The sequence below is a fragment of the Mobula hypostoma genome, chromosome 8 (assembly GCF_963921235.1).
Source record: "Mobula hypostoma chromosome 8, sMobHyp1.1, whole genome shotgun sequence".
Lineage (NCBI taxonomy): Eukaryota > Metazoa > Chordata > Chondrichthyes > Myliobatiformes > Myliobatidae > Mobula > Mobula hypostoma.
The window spans coordinates 89,376,532-89,402,068 of record NC_086104.1 but is presented as its reverse complement, the minus strand read 5'-3'; the positions used below and the strand labels follow the sequence as shown (position 1 = coordinate 89,402,068).

At 39.2% G+C, this 25,537-nt stretch overlaps 1 protein-coding gene across 3 annotated transcripts in view; it reads right to left on the bottom strand.

Moving 5' to 3' along the window:
* The window catches only part of rmnd1 (required for meiotic nuclear division 1 homolog), a 157,816-nt gene that overhangs the window by 60,644 nt on the left and 71,635 nt on the right, over nt 1-25,537 (bottom strand). For all 3 annotated transcript variants that reach the window (XM_063056289.1, XM_063056290.1, XM_063056291.1), the window contains one exon: nt 15,465-15,573. In XM_063056289.1, the coding sequence (XP_062912359.1) occupies nt 15,465-15,573 (109 nt within the window). The remainder of the gene's footprint in view (nt 1-15,464; nt 15,574-25,537) is intronic.

Sequence of the window (25,537 nt, the reverse complement as noted above, 5' to 3'; positions counted from 1 at the left end):
TACTGTTGTGTGTGAAAATTCCAGGAGATCAGTAGTTCCTGAGATACTCAAACTACTCTGCCTGGCACCAACAATCATTCCACGGTCAAAGGCACTTTCTTCCCCACTCTGAACCTCTTGACCATGTCTGCATGCTTTTACACACTGCATTGCTGGCACATAGTTGGTTGATTACATATTTGCACTAACTGATCAGGTGTACCTAATAAAGTGGCCACTAAATGTATAGTTCACTTTGACAGGGAGTTTCAAAGATTCACTTTGCAGTGGATGAAGAAATTTTCAGATCCAAATTTATCATATCAAGCACCATCAGAATTTTGAATGCTTCAATAAGATAAGCCTCTTGCTCTTCTAACCTATCATTCATCTTATCTCGGCCCTATCAAGTCATGAATCTTTCAGACCAAGTGTCTTACTCCTTTAATTTCCAGTGTCGTCATGTAAAGGTTATGCACAGCAGAAGAGTTTTATCCAAGTCCAGGATGCAGTGTTGAGAATCTTGCTGATACAGTTACACTCTGCGCTTTACGCACCCTCTTTCCTCTCATTTTCAAATTCATCCTTCAGCAAAGGAAACTGGCCATCTTTACCCAGTCTATCCTAAGCAGAAGTCAGATCCACAGGTGTGCTCGACTCAATGCCTCTTCAGTTCAGGAGCAATTGGGGATGGACAACATGTGTCAGTATTGTCAGTAATGCCAATCCCCTCACTCCACATGCACACTTGGATTTCAGCGGCATTCTGCCTTACCTTTCACTCCCCATATCTCCATCCTCGACTAATATTCACCCAATTTTATGCAAATGATGCATTTTTCCCCAGTCATTCACTTCCACTCTATCACTTGTAGGTTTATTCAGACTCTGCAGAAAAGTAGAAGCCAGGAGTTCACAGATCGATATTCACATTAGCATGTACAGTTGCAAGAAAAATTCTGTGAACCCTTTGCAATTACCTGCTTTTCTGCATTACTTACTCATAAAGTGTGGTCTGATCTTCATCTAAGTCACAATAATAGAGAAACACCCTGCCTAAACTAATAACACACAAACAATTGTACTTTTCCTGTCTTTATTGAACACGTTCTACTACTTGTCAATACTGAGTACACCATTGAAACAATCACAGTCTAGTTTCAAAAAAGTATGTGAACCTCTGGGGTAACGCCTTCTACAAAAGCAAATTGGAGTCTGGTGTTCCAATCAGTGAGATTAGATTAGAGGTAGGGGTTGTACTGCACTATAAAAAAAACAGACAAAATCAGGTTACTGACAGAGCCTGCTCTTCTCAAAAGAAATCTGCTTATGTGCACCATACCTCCATCAAAACAATTTTCAGCGGACCTTATAAGAATTGTAGAGATGCATGAAGCTGGAAAAGGCTACAAAAGCATTTCTAAGGACCTAAGTGTTCATCAGTCCACAGTAAGAGAAAATATATACAAATGGAGGAAACTCAGTACTGTTGCTACTCTGTTTATGTGTCCACTAAAAGAGAAACACTGAACAAGAATTGTTCATGGAAGGACACCACAGAGGAAACCACTGCTCTCCAAAAACATTGCTGCACAGTCTCAAGTTTGTAAAAGATGGGGGGGGGGGCGTCACGTGATGACGTGGGATTGAGACGTGTAAATCCAGCTCTCCCGCAACAAATCAGTAAAGTACCGTTTAAACAAAACAAAGTTAATAAATATTTTCTGAAAACTATTTATAAACTTTGTAAGACTACTTTACGATATGCCTCCTAAACCGCAACAAAAGAAATCTGCTGTTGCGAAGCAGCCGCGAAAGGGGAAGAAAAAAGGGCCTACTGCAACGATGGAGCCTCGGACTCAGGTTGGATCTCCTTCGGTAGAACAGGGAGCAATGGCGGTGGTAACGGGTTCTTCGAAGAAGACACCGGAAACGTGCATGCACAAAGAAGAGCGCATGCGCAAATCGACACAACACAAACTACAAGAACCGACAGCCACTGCAATTGGAAATGACTCAGAGTCAGAATTGGATTCTGCAGAGAACACAGATGAAGAAGAGGAGGAAGAATTGGAAGCGATTGGAAGTAAAAGAGATGATAGAGACATAAGAGAGGCTATATTGCAATTAACGGCTGAACTAAGAAAAGTAAGAGAAGAGCTTAGAGATACAAAGATGTGCTATAATAAAGTTATGGAAAGACAGGACAAAATGGATAAGAAACTTCAAAAGATGGAAAGAGCAATGGGGCATATGAATGATAGAGTGGAAAAAACAGAAAATGATCTGCTTGTCTGGAACTCGGAAAGAAATCGACTCTTGGAGAAAGTGGACATGTTGGAAAATTTTAGTAGACGTAATAATATTAAAATTGTTGGTCTTAAAGAAGGTATGGAGGGAGAAAAACCAATAGAATTTTTTCAAAAATGGATCCCGGATGTTTTGCAAATGGAAGAGGAGGTTTGACCAATTGAAATTGAGCGGGCACATAGAGCTCTAAGACCAAAACCAAAAGATGACCAATATCCACGATTGAGTTTAATAAAATTCTTAAGATTTCAAGACAAGGAAAGGATTCTACAGGCAGCTGCTCGAGCTGCCAAGGATAGAAAAGGGCCATTGATAATTAAAGGGAACAAAGTTTTTATCTACCCTGATATAAGTTATGAACTTTTGAAGAGAAAGAAGAAATTTAATCCAGTGAAAAAACCCCTATGGGATCATGGTTATCAATTTATACTGCGTTATCCTGCAACCTTGAAGATTTTTTTGCCTGGTGGAGAAAAAAGATTTTTTGATGACTACCAGAAAGCAGAGCAGTTTGTGCGAGATTCTCTGAATATTCACCAGATACAAGAACAAATCCAGGGGAGCGAGATAGATTGAAGATGAAGATTGGGTTAAAGAATGGACTTGTTGGATTTTTGAAGCTGGATGAATGTATAAATATATCATTAATTATACGAGGGGGGTAAGAAAGGTTAAAACTGGAGGAATATTAGTTGGGAATAGTAACATTAATTTTGCCTATATATATATATAATTTTTTTTTGTTGCGGGGGAGCTGGAAGAAGCACTGATCGATTGCTACGCTAATCATGTGTGCAAGCGTGACTTTTGCCACGACCCGTAAAATGGAGGGGGGTAGTGTTGTGTATCTTTTCATTCACAACATTAGTGGGGGGGGGGTATTTTGTTTTTTCTTTTTTTGTATTCTTTCTATCTATTCTTTTCTTTTTGCCTGGAAGGTTAGGAGGGAAACACATAGTGAAGTTTAAAGAGATTCCCCAAGGAATTATGAGAGTTGAGAAGATAAGTAATGTTTTAGATTGGAGTAACTTTGTTAAGAATAATGACTAACTTATTGAATCTTTTGAGTTTTAATGTTAATGGGCTTAATGGACCAGTGAAAAGAAAAAGAATCTTAACACATATTAAAAAAATGAAGATAGATTTAGCTTTTTTACAGGAAACGCACCTAACAGAAACAGAACATCAGAAACTAAAGAGAGATTGGGTGGGTAGTGTTGTTGCGGCTTCATTTAATTCAAAAGCGAGGGGAGTAGCAATTTTGATCAATAAAACGTTACCAATTAGAATACAAAATGTAATAACTGATTCTGCAGGGAGATATGTGATTATACATTGTCAACTTTTTTCTGAATTATGGACTTTTATGAATATTTATGCACCAAACGAAAATGATGCAAAATTCATACAAGAAGCTTTTCTGAATTTGGCGGATGCACATGAAAAAATATTAGTTGGAGGAGACTTTAATTTTTGCTTAGACCCAGTCTTAGATAGATCAACCAAGACTGTTATAAAATCGAAGGTAGTAAATTTAACTTTATCATTGATGAAGGATTTAAATTTGATTGATATATGGAGAAGAATCAATCCTAAAGAAAGAGACTATTCGTTCTATTCCCATAGACATAAAACTTACTTAAGGATAGATTTGTTTCTATTATCAATGCATATTCAACACAGTGAAAAATATGGAATATAAAGCAAGAATATTATCAGATCATTCTCCTTTATTAATGACAATAATAATGGCTGATAAGGAAGAAGTGGCTTATAGATGGAGATTTAATTCAACATTATTAAAACGTCAAGATTTCTGTGATTTTATGAAAAAGCAGATTCAATTTTTTTTGGATACAAATTTTCATTCAGTGGATGATAGATTTATATCATGGGATGCGATGAAAGCATATCTTAGGGGCCAGATAATAAGTTATACGTCTAAAATTAAGAAAGAATATATGGCAGAACTAGATCAATTGGTAAAAGAGATTACAAAAATAGAAAAAGAATCTCAAAGATATATGTCAGAAGAAAAACGAAGACAACTTGTCAATAAGAAGTTACAATATAATACGCTTCAGACATAAAGAACGGAAAAAGCAATTATAAGAACTAAACAAAGGTATTATGAGTTAGGTGAGAGAGCACATAAAATTCTTGCCTGGCAGTTGAAAACAGAACAAGCTTCCAAAACAATAAATGCAATTAGAACAAGGGCAAATAAAATATCTTATAAACCTCTTGAAATAAATGAAACTTTTAAAAATTTCTATTCTGAATTATATCAATCTGAATCCCAAAATGATGTTAATGAGATAAAGGTTTTTATCACAAATTTCTCTTCCAAAATTGAATTTGGAAGAACAGAGGGGATTAGATATGCCTTTTACATTAAAAGAAGTTGAAGAAGCTTTAGGATCACTCCAAAGTAATAAATCTCCAGGAGAAGATGGTTTTCCACCTGAATTTTGTAAAAAATTTAAAGATTTATTATTTCCTCTTTTTATGGAACTAATACGTCAAGCAGAAAAAATACATAAACTTCCAGAATCTTTTTCAACAGCGATTGTAATAGTATTGCCAAAAAAAGACAGACACCCTATGAAACCAACATCATACAGGCCTATTTCTTTATTGAATACGGATTATAAAATAATAGCAAAAATTTTATCGAATAGATTATCTAAATATTTACCAAAATTAATACATATGGATCAAACAGGATTTATTAAAAATAGACAATTGGCAGATAATGTAACTCGGCTACTCAGTATAATTCATTTGGCACAAAAAAGGGATGAGAAGAGTATAGTAGTAGCTTTGGATGCAGAAAAAGCATTTGATAGATTAGAATGGGATTTTTTATTTAAAGTATTAGAAAAATATGGGTTAGGAACATCTTTTATAAATTGGATTAAAACTTTAAATTCTAACCCTAAACCTAAAGTAGTGACAAATTCTCAAATTTCAACACCATTCCAGTTAAAAAGGTCAACTAGACAAGGTTGTCCATTATCACCTGCTTTATTTGTACTGGCGATAGAGCCATTAGCAGAACTAATCAGAATTGATCCAGATATTATGGGTTTTAGAGTTAATCAGGAGGAATATAAAATTAATCTTTTTACCGATGATGTTTTGATCTATTTAACAAACCCACAACATTCGTTACATAAATTATCTTCTAGATTGGATGAATATGGGAAGGTATCAGGTTACAAAATAAATTGGGATAAAAGTGAAATTTTACCTCTTACTAAAGGAGACTATAGTCAATGTCGATTAGTAACCCAATTTAGATGGCTGGTAAATGGTATAAAGTATTTAGGTATAAGACTTGATAATGATGTAAAGAATTTATATAAATTTAATTATTTACCACTGTTGAAAAAAATTCAAGAAGATTTTGACAAATGGATGATACTACCAATAACATTAGTAGGTAGAGTCAATGTTCTAAAAATGAATATATTTCCTAGATTACAGTATTTGTTTCAAACATTACCAATACAATTGCCACAGAAATTTTTTCAAGAGTTAAATAAATGTGTGAGAAAATTTCTTTGGAAAGGTAAAATGTCAAGAATATCATTCGAAAAATTGACATGTAAATTTGGGTTAGGAGGGTTACAACTTCCAAACTTTAAAAACTATTATAAAGCAAATCAACTTAGATTTATTGCATCTTTCTTCGATGATCAAAAACCAGCATGGATTAAAATAGAACTAGACAAGATAGGAGAAAATAGACCTGAAGATTTTATATATAAATGGGAATCTAAATGGATACGGGAAAAGAAAGAATCTCCTATATTAACACATTTGATTGATTTATGGAATAAGATAAATGTTGATAATGAAACACAGAAATCTATATTAGCAAGGAGACCTTTGTTTCAAAACAGACTTATTCCTTTTACAATGGACAATCAACTTTTATATAATTGGTACCAAAAAGGGATTAAATTTATAGGAGATTGTTTTGAACGAGGTATATTGATGTCATTTGAACAATTAAAGGATAAATATAAAATATCTAATAATACTTTCTTTTGTTACTTTCAATTAAGGGCTTACTTAAAAGGTAAGCTGGGTCAAACAATGTTTTTGCCAAAACCTAATGAAATTGAAATTTTAATCCAAAAAGGGAAAATTAAAAAATGTATTTCTTGTATGTATAATTTGATTCAAGAACAGACAATTAAACAAGGAACCCATAAGTCAAAGCAAAAATGGGAAACAGATTTGAATATTAATATTGATGAAACAAATTGGTCAAGACTCTGTCTTGACAGTATGACAAATACAATAAATGTTCGACTTAGATTAGTACAATATAATTTTTTACACCAATTATATATTACACCACAAAAAATAAATAGATTAAATTCAAATCTATCTGATAAATGCTTTCGGTGTAATCAAGAAATTGGTACTTTTTTACATTCTACTTGGTCTTGTTTTAAAATTCAACCCTTTTGGATAAATTTAAGAGTCTTATTGGAACAAATTACTGGAACTCAACTTCCACATAACCCTGTATTATTTCTATTAGGTGATATTGAAGGGATAAAACTGAAACTTAAATTGAATAAATATCAGAAAGAATTTATAAAAATTGCATTGGCAGTAGTTAAGAAGACTATAGCAGTTACTTGGAAATCTGATTCATATTTAAGTATGGATCGCTGGAATAATGAAATGGCTAGTTCTATTCCACTCGAAAAAATTACTTATAATTTAAGAGATAAATATGTAACATTTCTGAATATTTGGCGCCCTTATTTACAAAAGATAGGATGGCATTTAAGTGCTCCGATAAACACCTTGGTCCCTTGGGGAAAGTAACGAATAATTATACCAAATTTATTTTGAATCCCATGGAGCATGTGGAAACCTTCCAACACCCAGGCGGTTCTTTTCTTTTTTCTCTCTTTCTTTCTTTTTAGGTAGGACTATATATATGGTGGGGGGGAGGGTAGATTTTATCTTTTCATGTATTCTTTTTGAAAACTCAATAAAAATTATATTACAAAAAAAAAGTTTGTAAAAGACCACCTGGATGTTCTACAATGCTTCTGGGACATTGTTCTGTGGACAGATGAGACAAAAGTTGAACGTTTTGGCATAAATCCACACCTCTATGTTTGGAGGGAAAAATGGCACTGCACACCAACACCAAAACCTTATCCCAACTGTGCAGCATGGTGGAAGGAGAATCATGGCTTGGGGCTGCTTTGCTGCCTCAGGGCCTGGGCAGCTTGCAATCATTGAGCGAACAATGAATTCAAAATTGTATCAAGACATTTTACAGAAGAATGACAGTGATCCGAAACACAAGAGTAAATTAACAACAGAATGATTTTAAAAAGAAGAAAATTTGTGTTTTAGAATGCCAAGTCAGAGTCCAGTCCATAATTCACTTGGGATGCTGTGGCATGATCTGAAGAAGGCTGTTCATGCAAGGTATCCCAGAAATATGAAAGAGTTTTTTTAATGGAGGATTAGTCTAAAATTCCTCCTCGCCGTTGTGCAAGTTTGATCAGCAGCTATAGGGAACATTTGGTAGAGGCTACGGCTGCTAAAGGAGGTTCTACCAGTTATTAAAAACAATGGTCCATATACTTTTTTCCAGCCTGAACTATGAATGATTAAACAATGTGCTCAATAAAGACAGGAAAAGTACAATTGTTTGTGTGTTATTAGTTTAGACAGATTGTGTTCGTCTATTATTGTGACTTAGATGGAGATCAGACCACAATTAATGCAGAAAACTAGGTAACTGCAAAGAATTCACAAACTATTTCTTGCAACTGTATATTTCTGACATATATGGGCTTCCCCACCGCACCCATGCGCACCCCAGTGATTTGTTAGTAAATATAATGGTTGTCAAAATTAAGACACTTCCATAACAGCCATACCCCCTAAACAGATACCCACACTTCAGTCATTCATACTCCCATTAGAGAATTAATTGAGTTTTCATTTGCTGCCACATCACTCATAAGTTCATACAAACAGTGTTAGCAGGTGCTGTGGAGAGTTCAGACTAAAGGACAAACCTTGTTCAGCCGGGAGAGGATCTGAAGATGATCATTGAAATAGGGAATGCAAAGATGCTGCAGCAATTTAGCCAGGTACATATGAACATACCATGCTTAAGCTACATGGAGCAGACAGGTGAGTACTGAGCAGAAAGGCAGTAAAATCTGCAAAACATTTAACTGGAAACATTCAAGAGCAGTGGGAGTAGACAAAATAAATTGCAACAGGGTTGAAGGAGTGAAGGCTGCCATTTTGTGAGACTGTTCTTGTGGCCACTATTTTGTGAACTGGATCTTGCTCAAGGATGGTTTGGTCAGAGCAACCAGAAGTGGACACAGTGAAGTCCCTACTGATAGTCTGCTAAACCAGAGATCATTTGCAAATAAGAAGCTGTTTTATTTGATTAGTTAGAAGTGACAGGCTAATGGAAGAAACAGCCTGTGATCTGAAGAAGTCTGAGCACAGTGTTTGGCTGACCTACTGTAGCTAAACTGGTTTGAATGGGTCAATCTCAGGGAGACCAAAGAAAGTGACTCAAGTTTAAAGGAAGAGGCACAAGCCTGGTGGAAAAGTAATAAAGTAATGTTGCCGTAAGCTTGAGCCAGATCCAATGAAAAGCCATGATGATCCAGGAAATCTGTAGTCTGCTGAGGACTAGATCTGTGGCATTAAAGACTGATGATCCAGACTATACATGAAGTCCAGGCACAACCTATGGAAGGCTATTTTCAGGGTGATAAACAGTTCCAATTGAGATAAGAAATGGAATCAGATACACACCAGCTCTGGCAGGATTTGCAGGCCATTAAATCTTATAAAGCGAAACCTAACCACATGAATGGCTGTGATGCTTCTCTCCCAGATGAGCTCAATGCCTTTTATGCAAGCTTGGAAAGGAAGAATGAAACTTCACCTGTGTAAACCTCTGCAGCATCTGGTGACCCTGTGATCTCCTTCTATTTTTGGGCTATTTTTGAATTTGTACGGTCTGCAGATAATGAACATTGAGGTGAACAATACTGAAATATACCTTTTGATTTTATGATTTATATTCTGTTTTTTTTTCCACTCATTTTATTCTGTTGCCATTTGTACGATTTTTTGGATGTGGGAGAGGGGTTTTGACGTTTGATTTTTTTCTTTGAATGGGTTGGTTCCATGGTCTTCTTAGTTTCGTGACTGTGGGGAAGACGAATTTCAGGATTGTATACTTTGATAATAAATATACTTTGAATCTGAATTGATTGTCAATAACTTCAAATTCTTCATAGTTCCTAAAATGTTGGAATTAGTGAAATCATTTTAGTTTCATTTCCGGCCATTTCTGCCATCTCCAAGCCTGAATGCTTGAAACCCCAGTGAACAAAACTGTTCTGAAGTGTTTTACTGCTTATTTCTCACCAACTATCAGTGACAAAAATCACTGCTCTTTGAACACAAAGACACACAACCAACGCTATTTAAAAACTGTTTGCTCCAAGCATGGTGTAACATCTAAAGGCCAAACAAGTGTGTGTGATTGACACTAGTTAGAACTCGTTCAGTAGCAATTTCCTTCCCCAATTAAATGGCATAGTGTCCCAACAAGCAAAGGCAATCCCAGCAATTTTCTTGATTAGCTTTTGTTCATTGAGTTATCCCAATAAACAGCTGCCTTGATTAACTGAAGGCCCAGTTAACTTGAATGCACTGTATATACTTCTTATTGTAATCTATAGCTTTTATCATTATGTATTGTAATGTACTGCTGCCGCAGAACAACAAATTTCATGACATATGACAGCGATATTAAACCTGATTCTGAGGCTGACACAGGCTAATTAGGTCAATGAAATCGAAACACAGCAGCTCAATCTGTTAAGAAGGACAATAAGAATACAGGATTTTAATTGTATATAGCATTGCACCTATGCAGAAATGGATGACCCAACATTAGAAACATGGAAATTATACTGCAATGAAGAGGAACAGCTAGATAGTGTATTACCTTTTCTATTCTTTAGCTGTTCAAGGAGGGTTGGAGAAACCCCATGTGTATGCACACTAATATTTAGTTTTTCGTGACTTGCATGTTTGCTTTTAACTGAATCAATAAAGTAATTATCAGCTAATACAGATCCTCTTTGTACCTAATCAATTATTATTATTATTCAGGGTGAATACCTGCAACAAATTCTCCATGGACTTATTAAACATAATGACAGGTACTATATCTGCAGTCTTGCTATGGTTTTCATGTATTCAAGAAGCCAGACTTCAGCAGACAAATAATATAGCACTTACCTAGAAGGAAATATTAGTGTCAGTGGTCAGTGAGATAAAAGAGAACTTCCTTGAAAATGCTCTTGCATCTCACTTGATTTTCCTCCCAACACGTCTCTGATTGAGTACCTACATGCTGCTCCTTGTCCTGATGGCTGAACCTTACCTTGACAGAAGCTGATGGTACAGGCTATTAAGGAATCCAAAAGCCAAAATATATAATACAAATGCATCTCAGAAGCAGCAGGAAACAGAAGTTGAAGAAATTCTGTTTAATCAAGGAATTGCACATGGATGTTTAACAAAATATGGTTTCTATTTTATTAAATATTCTCTAGTACCAGCATCACATCTTACTCATTAAGCAGTAGAGTGGCAATGTTACATGTCAATATACAGTGGAACCTGAAGGACAGGATATTGAAAAGCAATTAATGAGCTGAAGGAATGTTTATTTGAATAAGAGGTAGGGGATGAAGGAAACTGTTTCCAGTACTAGGAGTGGACAATACAATTTTCTTTTTAACTTCTTACACCGGGTGAACCTTCAGGATACAAGGACTTCTTTGATGGCAATGTAAGTGAATGACAGCTACCTTCATGCTCTACACTTGTCTTGTCCAAAGATGAGTCATGAGCTGCTTCATTTTACCTCAACTTGTAACTGTCTTTTCTTTTGGGCAAGAAGAAGCACAACCCCTGTCTTCTGGTATACACTTCATGACAACATACACAGTTCCAACAGGGTGCTGCCTGATGCACATAGTGATCACACTGTATTGGGTCTCCAGCAACTGACTGATGGCTCTGTCCCAATATCAGGAACAAAGGACATCTCACATTTCCTCAGCTTGCCTTCAGATCTGCTTATCTCAGTCTTGCACTAATGTATAAATTAAGAGATAGAACATTGATCTGCAGCACACCTGGATGAACTTCTGCCTGTGCTCAGACGTCAAACATGTTTTGAAGGAGCAATATTCCTCATGGTCTACAGGAATTGGTATTTGCTGTGATGTTGATGGGTTAGCCTTGAGTGTGCTGTTCATGTGATTTTTATATGTGGGAATCTTGCTAGATGGGGAAATCTTAATTAATGCTCATTCTGTTCTTGGTCCGCAGAAACATCTGTATTTGGAGACAGATTACAAAATGAAGACCACAACATACACCACATCAGGTATAATGGTAGTGCAGCAGTTAAGTTACAGACTAGTAACTCAGATATCTGGACTAACAGTCCATGGACATTGTGAAAACCTGGGTTCAGCCTGTAAAAGTTTCCAGGATCTATCATACGGCATGGAGATTTCAGCATCTTTCATATGATATGGCCAGGTATGTCTCCTTCACAATCCAATTCAGGCTAAGTAATATCCAATCAATTTTGTCTCAATCATTGGCAAAATGATGGTAATTATCAAAGACGTTGTCAAGTGGTATATACTCTCCAATAATCTACTCACTGATGCTAGTTTGGGTTTTAACTGGGCCACTCAGCTCTAGACATCATCACAGCCTTGGCCAAACATGGACCAAAGAATTGAATTTTAGAAGCAAGCCAAGAATGATTGGGTTTGGCATCAAGGTGGTAGTTGACCTAGTGTGGCATCAAGGCAACCCAATAAAACTGGTCAATGGATATCCACAGGAAAACACTACAATGGCTGATGCCATACCTTGAAAAAAGGAATATGGCTGATATTATTGTAGGTAAATCATCCCAGCACCAGGGTGCCTAGGCATCATGTGCCTAACATCTTTAGCTGCTTCATCTATGACTTTCATTCTGTCATAAGATTAGAAGTGGGTTTATTTTTTGATAACTACATAATGTTCAGTTCTTTCCACAGCTCCTCACAAAATGAAGCAGTCCATTTCTGAATGTGTCTACAGCATGCAACGAGTGCAGGACAACATTCAGACATGGACAAGTAACCTTCTGTCTCAAAAGTGTCAGATAATGCCCATCTTCAACAGGAGAAAATCAACCACTTATCCCAGATATCTAACAGCATCACCAATACCAAGTCATTAACCACCAATATCACTGACTAGAAGCGGGACTGAACCACCAAAATAAATACTATGCCTAAAATACAGTGTAGATATGCAGCAATCTCACAGCTCTGGAGACCCAGGTTCAATTCTGTCCTCCAATGTAGTTTGCAGGTTCCCCAGATGCTCCGGCTTCCTCCCATATCCTAAAGACATGATGGCTGTTTGGTTAATTTTCCCCTGTAAATTACCCCAAGTGTAACTGTTAGTGGATATCTGTGCAGAATAGGAAAATAAAGTTCAAAGTAAAATTTATTATCAGAGTACATATATGTCACCACATACAACCCTGAGATTCTTTTCGCTGCTAACATACTCAGCAAATCTATAGAACAGTAACTGTAAACAGGATCAATGAAAGAGCAAGAGCATAAAAGATAACAAATTGTTCAAATGCAAATATAAATAAATAGCAATAAATAATGATAGTATGAAATAACAAGATAAAGAATCCTTAAAGTGTGATCATTGGCAGTGGGAACATCTCAATAGATGAGTGTAATTATCATCTTATGTTAAGAGCCTGATGATCGAGGGGGAGTTACTGTTCTTGAACCTGGTGGTCCGAGTCCTGAGGCACTTCTACTTTTTAGCTGATGGCAGCAGTGAGAAAAGAGCATGGCCTGGGTGTGAGGATCTTTGATGATAGATGGTGAGTTTTGTGTAGATGTGCTCTGTGATATGTTAATGGATTACCTTAAGAGCCAAATATGTGGTGGCTTGAATGGCTTCCTTAGATGTAGCAAGGAAATGAGACTCATAATCCAACAGCACCATGGGAACACCTTCACCAGGAGTACTGTAGCAGTTTAAGGTGGCAGCTCACGAGCACCATCTCAAGGACAATTAGGGAGGGGCAATAAATACTTGCCCTGTTGGTGAACACAAATTCCTTTAACAAAAATTTTAAAAATATGTGCCTCTAGGGTGGATGGATGAGTTGGGCTGAAGGGCCCATTCTGTGCTATGTAGCTCTTAAGACAGAAGATGAATTTCTAGGTGTCAATCTTCCAGTATCTAGCTGTAAATACATACCATCACTTGTCACGACAATTCTGATTGCAAACCAAAGCCCACCAATGCAAGTAGTCCTTCCTACAACTTCTGCTTCTCTGATCACTTGCACATTTTGATTCCTTCACAACAGATTACTACTCCTGTGAAATTAATGGTTTTCCTTTTAGATGTGCCAACAAACCTATCCAATATGCCCCCAATTCTGATCCTGTATCTTTGCAAACTGACAAAAAGCCGCAAAAATGCAAGTACTGCATGCCAACATTTGCTAAAGGGAACTTAAATACCTGCAGTAAAAAAAAACTGTATTAGACATTAACGAATTTAAAAAAACACCTTAACTACTGCGCTGAACTCACCTATTTTCCCATTCCAAGAAACCTATGTTACACAAGTCAATTTTAAAGCAATGAGGAAAATATTTAATTAACATCTCCTGCAGATTTTACATGCATCAGTAAGTACTCATCCAGCTACAATAATTAAACCACTGACTTACAGAGATTAACTCTATTTGTCATATGTACACCGAAACATACAGTGAGATGTGTCCCTGATGTCAATAACCAACACAGTCTGAGGATGTGCTGGGGACAGTCTGCAAGTGTTGCCATGCTTCCAGCACCAACATAGCATGCCCACAATTTACTAACCCGAACCCATATGTGTTTGGATTGTAGGAGGAATCAAAAAAATGTACAAACTCCTTACAGACAGCAGTGAGAATTGAACCCCGATTGCTGATCGCTGGTGCTGTTAAGCATTACACTAACTGCTACCCTACCATGCCACCCAAGAAATCACCTCCCCATCAGGACTTCAGCAAGAAGCTACTTTGTTGGCACCAAAAGAAAACCTGTAAGTGTATTCACCGAAGACAAGTTACATTCATATTGAAAATCTTAACTCACTACCAATTTATAAATTATTGTTCTTGGAGATTAAAATTCCCCTTAAAATTCACTCTAATTCATTCTCCATCATTGTTTTTATTCCTCAATCCTTAAACTACAACAGTTATGGAAGGAGAATTTGTTCTTCTGTTCACCAACCTAACAGGCATCCTGTATCAGAGAGTAATCTCACAAGTCAAATGAAACATAGTTAGCAAGGCGAGGAAAAATATCCAATTGATTCTGAGCTGTCCCATACCAGCAAGATGAGAACCAATGTAACATGACAGATCACAGTGAATTTAGCCTACCACCTGGAATAACTATCTACAATTTTTGTCTCTCACACTGGTTGCAGAAGATGATCTTCTCCATTTAGAAATCAGATAATCTCAATGGCAAGTAAGACTAAGTAGGCATACTGCTGAGGCCTCACTTCCAGAATACTCTAACAGCCTGTGACAAGAGGCAAGGCTGTCAAAGCTTTGTCTCCTGCCAAAGCTGGGAGGCTCGTTTATCTGAGGCATTTGACGTATTAAAAGTGATGTGAATAATTAAAACCAAAAAAACCTAAACCAGAAGTAGAAGGGTTTTAAAAACCTGCAGTGTTTTTCAAGCCAAGAATTACCATTGAAATAAATGGGTGATTCATGGTGTGGAAATCTCAACGAGACTCTGCAGAGCCACTCAATGGGGTGGCAGCTTTTCCTGGACGTCCTGTGTTTGCAGTCTTTCACTGTCCATAGCTAATATGCATTGTTCCATCGTTTGACTAAGTATTCCTTCAAACCTTACAAGGTTAGAACAATGTGATTAAATTACTTGGCAAGAATTTTAGAATGTGTGTATTTTTGTAAACATTAAAATCACTGATATACTGTTGATTACTCTCACCTCTGGGTAAGTCTGTTATTTCATGAAAACCAGCGGACAACAGATCACTGCAAAGATTCTCCAGATGATACTCATCTGCTGTTGCGAAAGCTGTACATTTCAGCAGATCCTGTCCAATGAAGTAGAGTGATAAAACTGTTAGCATACGTAGTTCAACAAAGTATTCATCTCAAATAAAACTTACTTGGCTACAGTTAAAAAAAATGTAGTTCTACAAATTCCATTTGCTCCAAAGAGTTGACTTTCCTAATGTGCCCTCAGGATCTCTCGGCTGTGTAAGTCTAGGGAAGACAATCTCTGGTCCCACCAAACTTGTGAGATTGAGGTGCAAAACCTCCTGTTTGTGTGGATGCTGCATGATTTGTTACCCTGTTACAAATCAGTATCACAAAATAATAGTCAGTACACCATATGCAATTAGACCAGTTAGCTTTATAATTCTTAATTTGACTAAAGGGTTAGTAAAGTAAAACAAAAAGGGCCCATTTTAATGGAACAGTCGAATGTGCACAAGTTGGAGCTCACGGTTTTCCTTCCGCTGGTTCTCCATTGCTTTCAGAATCAGAATCAGGTTTATTATCACTGGCATGTGATGTGAAATTTGTTAACTTAGAAGCAGCAGTTTAATGCAATACATAATTTAGCAGAGAGGAAAAAAATAAAATAAAAAAACAAGTAAATGAATTACGTAAATTGAATAGATTTTAAAAAACGTGCAAAAACAGAAATATTGTATATAAAAAAAAGTGAGGTCATGTCCAAAGATTCAATGTCCATTTAGGAATTGGATGGCTGAGGGGAAGAAGCTGTTCCTCAGTTGCTGAGTGTGTGCCTTCAGGCTTCTGTATCTCCTACCTGATGGTAACAGTGAGAAAAGGGCATGCCCTGGGTGCTGGAGGTCCTTAATAATGGACACTGCCTTTCTGAGACACTGCTCCCTAAAGATGTCCTGGGTACTTTACAGGCTGGTACCCTAGATAGAGCTGACTAGATTTACAACCTTCTGCAGCTTCTTTTGGTCCTGTGCAGTAGCCCCTCCATACCAGACAGTGATGCAGCCTGTCAGAATGTTCTCCATGGTACAACTATAAGTTTCTGAGTGTATTCATTGACATTCCAAATCTCTTCAAACTCCTAATGAAGTATAGCCACTGTCTTGCCTCCTTTATAACTACATCAATATGTTGGAACCAGGTTAGATCCTCAGAGATCTTGACACCCAGGAACTTGAAGCTGCTCATTCTCTCCACTTCTGATCTCTCTATGAGGATTGGTATGTGTTCCTTTGTCTTACCCTTCCTGAAGAAAACAATCAGCACTTTCATCTTACTGACTTTGACAGCCAGATTGTTGCTGCGGCACCATTCCACTAATTGGCATATCTCATTCCTGTATGCCCTCTCGTCACCACCCGAGATTCTAGCAACAATGGCTATCGTCAGCAAATTTATAGCTGGTATTTGAGCTGTGCGTAGCCACACAGTCATGGGTATATAGAGAGTAGAGCAAAGGGCTAAGAATACACCCCTGAGGCGCGCTAGTGTTGATAGTCAGCGAGGAGGATATGTTATCACCAATCCGCACAGATTGTGGTCTTCCAGTTAGGAAGTTGAGGATCCAAATGCAGAGGGAGGTACAGAGGCCGAGGCTCTGCAACTTCTCAATCAGGATTGTGGGAATGATAGTATCAAATGCTGAACTATAGTTGAAGAACAGCATCCTGACATGGGTGTTTTGTGCTATCCAGGTGGTCTAAAGCATTGTGGAGGGCCATTGAGATTGTGTCTGCTGTTGACCTATTGGGGCGATGGGCAAATTGCAATGGGTCCAGGTCCTTGCAGAGGCAGGAGTTCAGTCTAGTCATGACCAACCTCTCAAGGCATTTCATCACTGTCGACGTGAATGCTACTGGGCGATAGTCATTAAAGCAGTTCACATTATTCTTCTTTGACACTGGCACAATTGTTGCCTTTTTGAGGCAAGTAGGAACTTTCTCCCTTAAGTGAGAGGTTGAAAGTGTCCTTGAATACTCCCACTAGTTGGTTGGCACAGGTTTTCAGAGCCTTACTAGGTACTCCATCAGGACCTTCTGCCTTGAGAGGGTTCATTCTCTAAAGATCACAGGGTCATCAGGTGCAGCTGGGATCTTCACATTTGTAGTTGTGTTCTCTCTTTGAAAACATGCATAGAAGGTGTTGAGTTCAAGTGATAGTGAAGCATCGCTGCTATTCATGCTATTGGGTTTCGCTTTGCAGGAAGTAATGTCTTGCAGACCCTGCCAAAGTTGCCATGCATCCGATGTTGCCTCCAACCTCGTTGGAAGTTGTCTCTTCGCCCTTGAAATAGTCCTCTGCAAATCATACCTGGTTTTCTGGTACAGGCCTGGGTCGGCAGACTTGAATGCCACAGATCTAGCCTTCAGCAGACGACATACCTCCTGGTTCATCCACGGTTTTTGGTTTGGGAATGTACAGTAAGTCTTTGTGGGCACACACTCATTCACACAGGTTTTACTGAAGTCCATAACAACTGCAGCATGCTCATCCAGGTTCAAAGATGTATCCCTGAATAACGGTCCAGTCCACCGATTCAAAGCAGCTCTGTAGGTGCTCCTGTGCTTTTCTTGTCCATAACGTCTTGGTCCTCACTGTTGGTGCTGCAGTCTTCAGTCTCTGCCTATACTTAGGGAGTAGAAGTACAGCTAGGCGATCCGAATTCCTGAAGTGAGGGCATGGAATAGCACAGTAGGCATTCTTGATGGTGGTGTAGCAATGATCCAGTGCTTTGTTTCCTCTGGTATTGCAAGTGGTCTGTTGATGGCAGTTGCTTAGTGATTTTTTCTGACTGGCCTGGTTAAAATCTCCCAAAACGATGGTGAAAGCGTTAAGGTGCGCTGTTTTGTGCATGTTGATCCCATTGCTCAGATCATCTAAAGCCTGCTTGGCATTGGCCTGAGGTGGAATGTAAACTGCAACCAAAATGACCCCAGAGAGCTCCCGTGGTAGGTAAAAACGATGACACGTTACTGCTAGATATTCCAGGTCTGGTGAGCAGAACTGGGACAGCACTGATAAATTTGTGTACCAAGAAGAGTTAACCATGAGGCATACTCCTCCACCTCTGCTTTTAAGAGACTCTCCCGATGTATCTATCAGGTGTATCTGGAGAGATCTATCCTGATGGTGTATAGTAAACCTGTCGATCTGGATCACTCCATCGGTACAGAAGGATTCCGTGAAACAAAGGATACACACGGTCCTAATGTTCCTCTGCTTCAACACGCTAGCTCTGAGATCATCAGTTTTATTCACCAGAGACTGCATGTTCACCAGCAAGATAGTTGGTATAGGCAGTTTAAGACCCCGTTTCCTTAAACGCACTTGTAGCCCCGCTGTACATCCGCGCTTTCTCCGAGATATCCTACGTGGGCGCTTCTGACCACAATTGGTGTTGTTTCCGTTTGTTTTAGGCAGTGATAGTTCATTTAAATGCATTAAAACATCTTTGTTGACTATACTGACCTCGGAAGCAGTTGCGCTTTTTAGCTGTATCAGGCTGAAACAGGAATACTTAACTGCATCCATTGAGAGTACTGCTGCGACCCGAGTCGCGACAAGGCGCCCAGGAAGTTCCCTGGGCGTTCCCTGGGCTTTGTCGACTCCTGGCCCCACTCCAAGTCCACTCCTTTCTGGTGTCTATGACCTCTCCATCTTCTGCCAAACAAGAGACCCAGATCCCCTCGGTGTCAGGCACAGAGCCAGAAAAAACACTCCCCTCACTGGACAGCTCACATTCATTCCAAATTACCTGTTATCTCTAACCATAACCCAAACACTGCTGCTACAGAAAGACCATTACATTAGCAGTGCTTCTAAAGACATTCACACTGAAACCTTTCCCAGGGTATTACACTAACATCAACAGAAGGAAATGCAGGTAAGATGTTATAGTCCTGCACATGCTAGGAAGGGGCCATTTGGGGAATTTAAGGAGGAGGTCAGTGACTGAGGGTGGGGATGGAAGTCAAAGCTTAGGCCACTGTTGGAAGTAATTTGTGTGCGGGAGGTATCCCAACAATGGTGTTGTGGGGTAGGTACAGAAAAGATGGATAATAAGGTTTGGAATATTGTTTATACGATATAACACACAACAAAAACAGGAAACTTTAAAAATCAGTTGGACTGATACAAGGATAGGAAAGGTTTAGAAGATTATGGGTCAAATGCAGGCAATTGGGACTAGTTTGCTTAGGCATCTTGTTGGCATTGTCCATTTGATCTGAAGACTCTATGCTGTATGACTCTATGACACTCAGCAAGTCAGGCAGCATTTATGGAAAGAGAAACCGACAACATTTCACTCCGAGGACACTTTAGATCCAGTCTTACACTGTGCGATAAAGATTTAGCCTTCCCAAGAGTGCCCACTTCTGGGTAATGTGGTTTAATTATACTCACAGTGCTCCAAAAGGGAGTTCTACATTGTGACTCATGCTGGTAACTTCCTGTTTGAATTTCTAGAATGGCACAAAAGGATCCAGAAATAGCCCTTAAACAAAGAGTGTTTGTGAGCTAATTTTTGTCAATGTTTCATTATCTATCCCATCAGATGACTTTCAACAGTAACTTTCTTATATTCTAGGAAGCCTAATCTCAAATAGAAATACAATGCTGAAATAGGATTAGAAAAGTAGCAGTATACAGCATGGCTGCCAATATCTAGAAAAGAGCTTGAGAAGCCCCAATGAAGTATGTTAATCTGTGTGTCTGTTTTCAGATGTTGATCATTTCTACCTTCAAGAAATTACACGTAAAAGAAATTGGGGTAGGAGCAATCATCTAGAGTTTTTAAAACCTTAATTTATGAAGAGAAGCTAAAATAAAACAAGATTTGTTTTCGTCAGATTCAATTGAGGTTTTTGAGGGAAATGCAATCCAAGTATTTGAAATGCTAAGAGCACAGATAATGAAGTTATTTATGTGTTTTGAACTGTGAACGTAGACTGTAAAGATATGCAATTATTATCTGTGAAGTTAGGCTTTGAGATCACAAGAATTTATCTCCCTTCCACTGTACAGTAAATATGTGGCAGATTCTCAGCTTAAACGTCAGAGAAAAGATATTGGAAAATACCTGGCAGTATAAGAGTCTACAGGAATAAGCTCAGCGAGAAGACAAAATATTCTTTCAGATATAGTTCCTAGACCTGAATCATTGGAAGATGTTTGCTGCCAGAGGAGAGCTTTGGACAGACTGCATTCCAGCATCTTTACTGTACTACTGTAATACAGCAATCTCTTTCCTTTACAGGTACTATGGCACCTCAGTAAGTGCAGCAGAGAACCTAAGCAGTCAATCTTCCTGCATTTCAGATACACAATGAAGTTTCTCACCACCTGCCCTTCATTTTTCTTTGTCTACTACCACCTATCACTCGATTGCCTTTATCCTCCGACTCCACCCCCCCCGTCACTCCACTTGACTCCTTTTGCTCATCACCCTTCACCACTCCTTGGTCCTCCCAATGCCTACAGGCTCCCGTCTCACCCTCTCCTCTTTATTCAAGCTATCTCCCTCTCCACTCTCAGTCCTGAGGCTCTGTCTCGACACAAAAAGCTTCCTAGTTGCAAATACTGCTCGACCTGCTGAGTTCCTGCAGCAGATTGTTTCTTGCTCCCAATTCCAGCATTTGCAGTTTGTCTCCAAAGCAAGTCATGTGTTTTGAATGAGCAGCATAGACCAAAAAGTATTAAGCAAGATTCAGCAAAAGACAAAAAAGGAACTAGAATCTACTGATTTAACAATACAAAACCACTTGAAATTATTATATTGTAACACTGATGACAATGACCACATTTATATAAGTATACTTAAACAATGTTGTTGTTTTTCTTCTTTGTAGGGTATTGTGTTGTAATTAATGCTCATAATATCACTTCATTTGAAATGAACAACAATTTTGCACACGTTGATACTGTACAAAGCAAAAAAAAATCAGGCCTTTTTTGATACAAATTGCAGTATACACATCCTCTGCAGCTTACAAATGCCTGACTTAAGAACAGCCCGTACATATAAGTGAACGTTTGTTAGACCTGTAGGATGAATATATCGGCTGCTATGGGGCTGCAGGGAACTTCTGCTTTGCGGGAACTCGGTTTGTGGTCACACATCCGAGTTAGAAACTGTGTGGGTTATTGATTGGGAAGGACCTGTAGTTGAATCTTTAAGACATCATTCTTGCTGATCAATCTCTTTGCCCCTGAAAAACTAACTCTGTAAATGAAGTGTTATTTCCTCTATTCAGTACAAAAACTGATAGATTTTGTATTGAAGTTTATGCACATGCCTCACATTCTATCTTAACCTATGCAGATGTCCCAATTTAGTTTTTTCCATCTAAAGCATTTAAACAAAATAGGTTCTTTTTACTTCCTGCTTTACAGTGAGGTCTCAAAGCTCTGATATGCTGCTCTGCCACTTCAAAGTTCAAAGTAAAATTTATTATCGGAGTACATACATGACACTACATACAACCCTGAGATTCTTTTCCTGTGGGTGTACTTAGCAGTATCGCTTGGTGTCATTTAGATTAGTTTAGATTATGAGGACACTCAATCCTCGTTTATTGTCATTTAGTAATGCATGCATTAAGAAATGATACAATGTTCCTCCAGAGTGATATCACAAAAAACAGGACAAACCAAAGACTAACTTTAGGTATGGAAAAAGGAAAAAAATAGTTAAGACCAAAATTGGGCCCTTGAAGACAGAAACAGGTGAATTCATTATGGGGAACAAGGAAATGGCAGACGAGTTGAACAGGTATGTTGGATCTGTCTTCACTAGGGAAGACACAAACAATCTCCCAGATATAATAGTGGCCAAAGGACCTAGGGTAATGGCTGAACTGAAGGAAATTTATATTAGGCAGGAAATGGTGTTGTTTAGACTGTTGGGTCTGAAGGCTGATAAGTCCCCGAGACCTGATGGTCTGCATCCCAGGGTACTTAAGGAGGTGGCTTTAGAAATCGTGAACGCATTGGTAATCATTTTCCAATGTTCTATAGATTCAGGATCAGTTCCTGTGGATTGGAGGGTGGCTAATGTTGTCCCTCTCTTCAAGAAGGGAGGAAGAGAGAAAACAGGGAATTATAGACTGGTTCGCCTGATGTCGGTGGTGGGAAAGATGCTGGAGTCAATTATAAAAGATGGAATTACGACACATCTGGATAGCAGTAACAGGATCGGTCCGAGTCAGCATGGATTTACGAAGGGCAAATCGTGCTTGACTAATCTACTGGAATTTTTTGAGGATGTAACTATGAAAATGGACAAGGGAGAGCCAGTGAATGTAGTGTACCTGGACTTTCAGAAAGACTTTGATAAAGTCCCACATAGGAGATTAGTGGGCAAAATTAGGGCACATGGTATTGGGGGCAGAATACTGACATGGATTGAAAATTGGCTGGCTGACAGAAAACAAAGAGTAGCAATTAACGGGTCCCTTTCGGAAAGGCAGGCGGTGACCAGTGGGGTACCGCAGGGTTCAGTGCTGGGACCGCAGCTGTTTACAATATATATTAATGATTTAGATGAGGGAATTAAAAGTAACATTAGCAAATTTGCCAATGACACAAAGCAGGGTGGCAGTGTGAAATGTGAGGAGGATGTTATGAGAATGCAGGGTGACTTGGACAGGCTGGGTGAGTGGGCAGATGCATGGCAGATGCAGTTTAATGTGGATAAATGTGAGGTTATCCACTTTGGTGGTAAGAACAAGGCGGCAGATTATTATCTAAATGGAGTCAAGTTAGGAAAAGGGGAAGTACAACGAGATCTAGGTGTTCTTGTACATCAGTCACTGAAAGCAAGCATGCAACTACAGCAGGCTGTGAAGAAAGCTAATGGCATGCTGGCCTTCATAATAAGGGGAATTGAGTATAAGAGCAAAGAGGTCCTTCTGCAGCTGTACAGGACCCTGGTGAGACCACACCTGGAATACTGGGTGCAGTTTTGGTCTCCAAATTTGAGGAAGGACATTTTTGCTATTGAGGGAGTGTAGCGTACATTCATAAGGTTAATTCCCAGGATGGCAGGAGTGTCAAATGTCGAAAGATTCCAGCGACTGGGCTTGTATACTCTGGAATTTAGAAGGCTGAGAGGGGATCTTATTGAAACATATAAGATTATTAAGGTATTGGACACGCTGGAGGCAGGAAGCATGTTCCCGCTGATGGGCGAGTCCAGAACCAGAAGCCACAGTTTAAGAATAAGGGGAGGGCCATTTAGAACGGAGTTGAGGAAAAACCTTTTCACCCAGAGAGTGGTGGATGTATGGAATGCTCTGCCCCAGAAGGCTGTGGAGGCCAAGTCTCTGGATGCTTTCAAGAAAGAGATGGATAGAGCTCTTAAAGATAGCGGAATCAAAGGTTATGGGGATAAGGCAGGAACTGGATACTGACTATGGATGATCAGCCATGATCGCGGTGCTGGCTTGAAGGGCCGAGTGGCCTACTCCTGCACCTATTGTCTATAACACCGACAAGACCACATAATTATAACATATAGTTACAGCAGTGCAAAGCAATACCATAATTTGATAAAGAACAGACCATGGGAAGGGTAAAAAAAAACTCAAAGTTCCAATTGACTCCCAATAGTCCCGATAGCAGGTGGCAAAAGGGAGAAACTCTCTCTGCCATTAACCTCCAGGCACCGACAACTGTCGATGCATTGGAAGCACCTGACCCCAGCCAACTCTCAGTCCGTCCAAAAACATCGAGCCTCCAACCAGCCCTTCAACACCGAGCACCATCTCTGCTGAGTGCTTTGACCCCGTCCCGGCCGTCGAGCAACAAGCAAAGCCGAGGATTCGGGGCCTTCCCCTCCGGAGATTCGGGATCACACAGTAACAGCGGCAGCGAAAAAGTCATTTCAGGAGTTCCTCCAGATGTTCCTCCGTTCTCTCACATCTGTCTCCATCAAATCAGAATTGTGCACGGCACCCTACTTGACAGATTACAGATATCATTCACTGGAGTGGCCGCGCAAGCTGTGTCAAGCCACCATCTTCTCCTCCTCCTTAGCAACATCACTTAGTGATATTCTGGTGCTGGATGTCACAGGATTGCCAAAGGTGATGCCTGATTGGAGAAAAATGCCAGACAGGTAGCTCAGGACATGGAACCTATTTAATTAGTAAAGCAAGGTCTCATCAAGACTTTGGTGAGCCCCCTTATTTTGCAACTGACTGAAAATTTGGGACTCAAAATATTTTTTTAAAAAAGCTTTATACTAAATATAATTATGGCGCTAAACATCGACTCCTTTGCTTGCATTTTCGGAATCAACTCTACTTCTATCTTTGATATCTCTTTATTTCCTTTTCACGGTTCTTTTGAAGACCCTGACCTGGAGTTACACTCTGACTTTGGTTCTTTGCGAGAATGGACCCGCTCTCAGGGCCTCAAAACTGGACACTTTTTGATATGGCAAGGACGCGGCCTGGGAGACTAGCACGCCTTCAGGGTGCTGGATTTTTATGGCTCTGGAGATGGGCTGATTCAAGGTCGGTGGCTCTGACTGATGCATCACAGGAGAACACGGAACATCAGGAGCTGTGTGTCCAGAGACCTGAACCTTTCTGGGGCTGATTCTCTGGGTGCAGGGCTCGGAAAGAGCAACGCAACAGACTCTTAACATCATAAGTCAGCGAATTGTTTGTTATGTCTCCCCTCTCGCTGTGAAACGGGGACACCTCTTTTTCCCTGAATAGGGAGAGAGAGAGAGCCTGTGGTATGTCGAGTTACCGGGTGAACAAGTAATCTTTGTGGTATTGAAAGTCTGAGTCTTTAACGATGCTTTGCTGCATGCTTGAGTGCTCAATGGAGGGCACTGATGCTTTTTGCTGGAGGGGGAGGGGGTTGTTCTCTTGCTGCTGCCTGTGCATGGAAAGGAGGAGCTGGGAGGGGCTATGGGGTCCTAATGTTTAACTGTCATTCACTCTTTGGGGCACTCCTCTGTTTTCGTGGATGTTTGTGAAGAATTTCAGGATGTATATTGCACACATT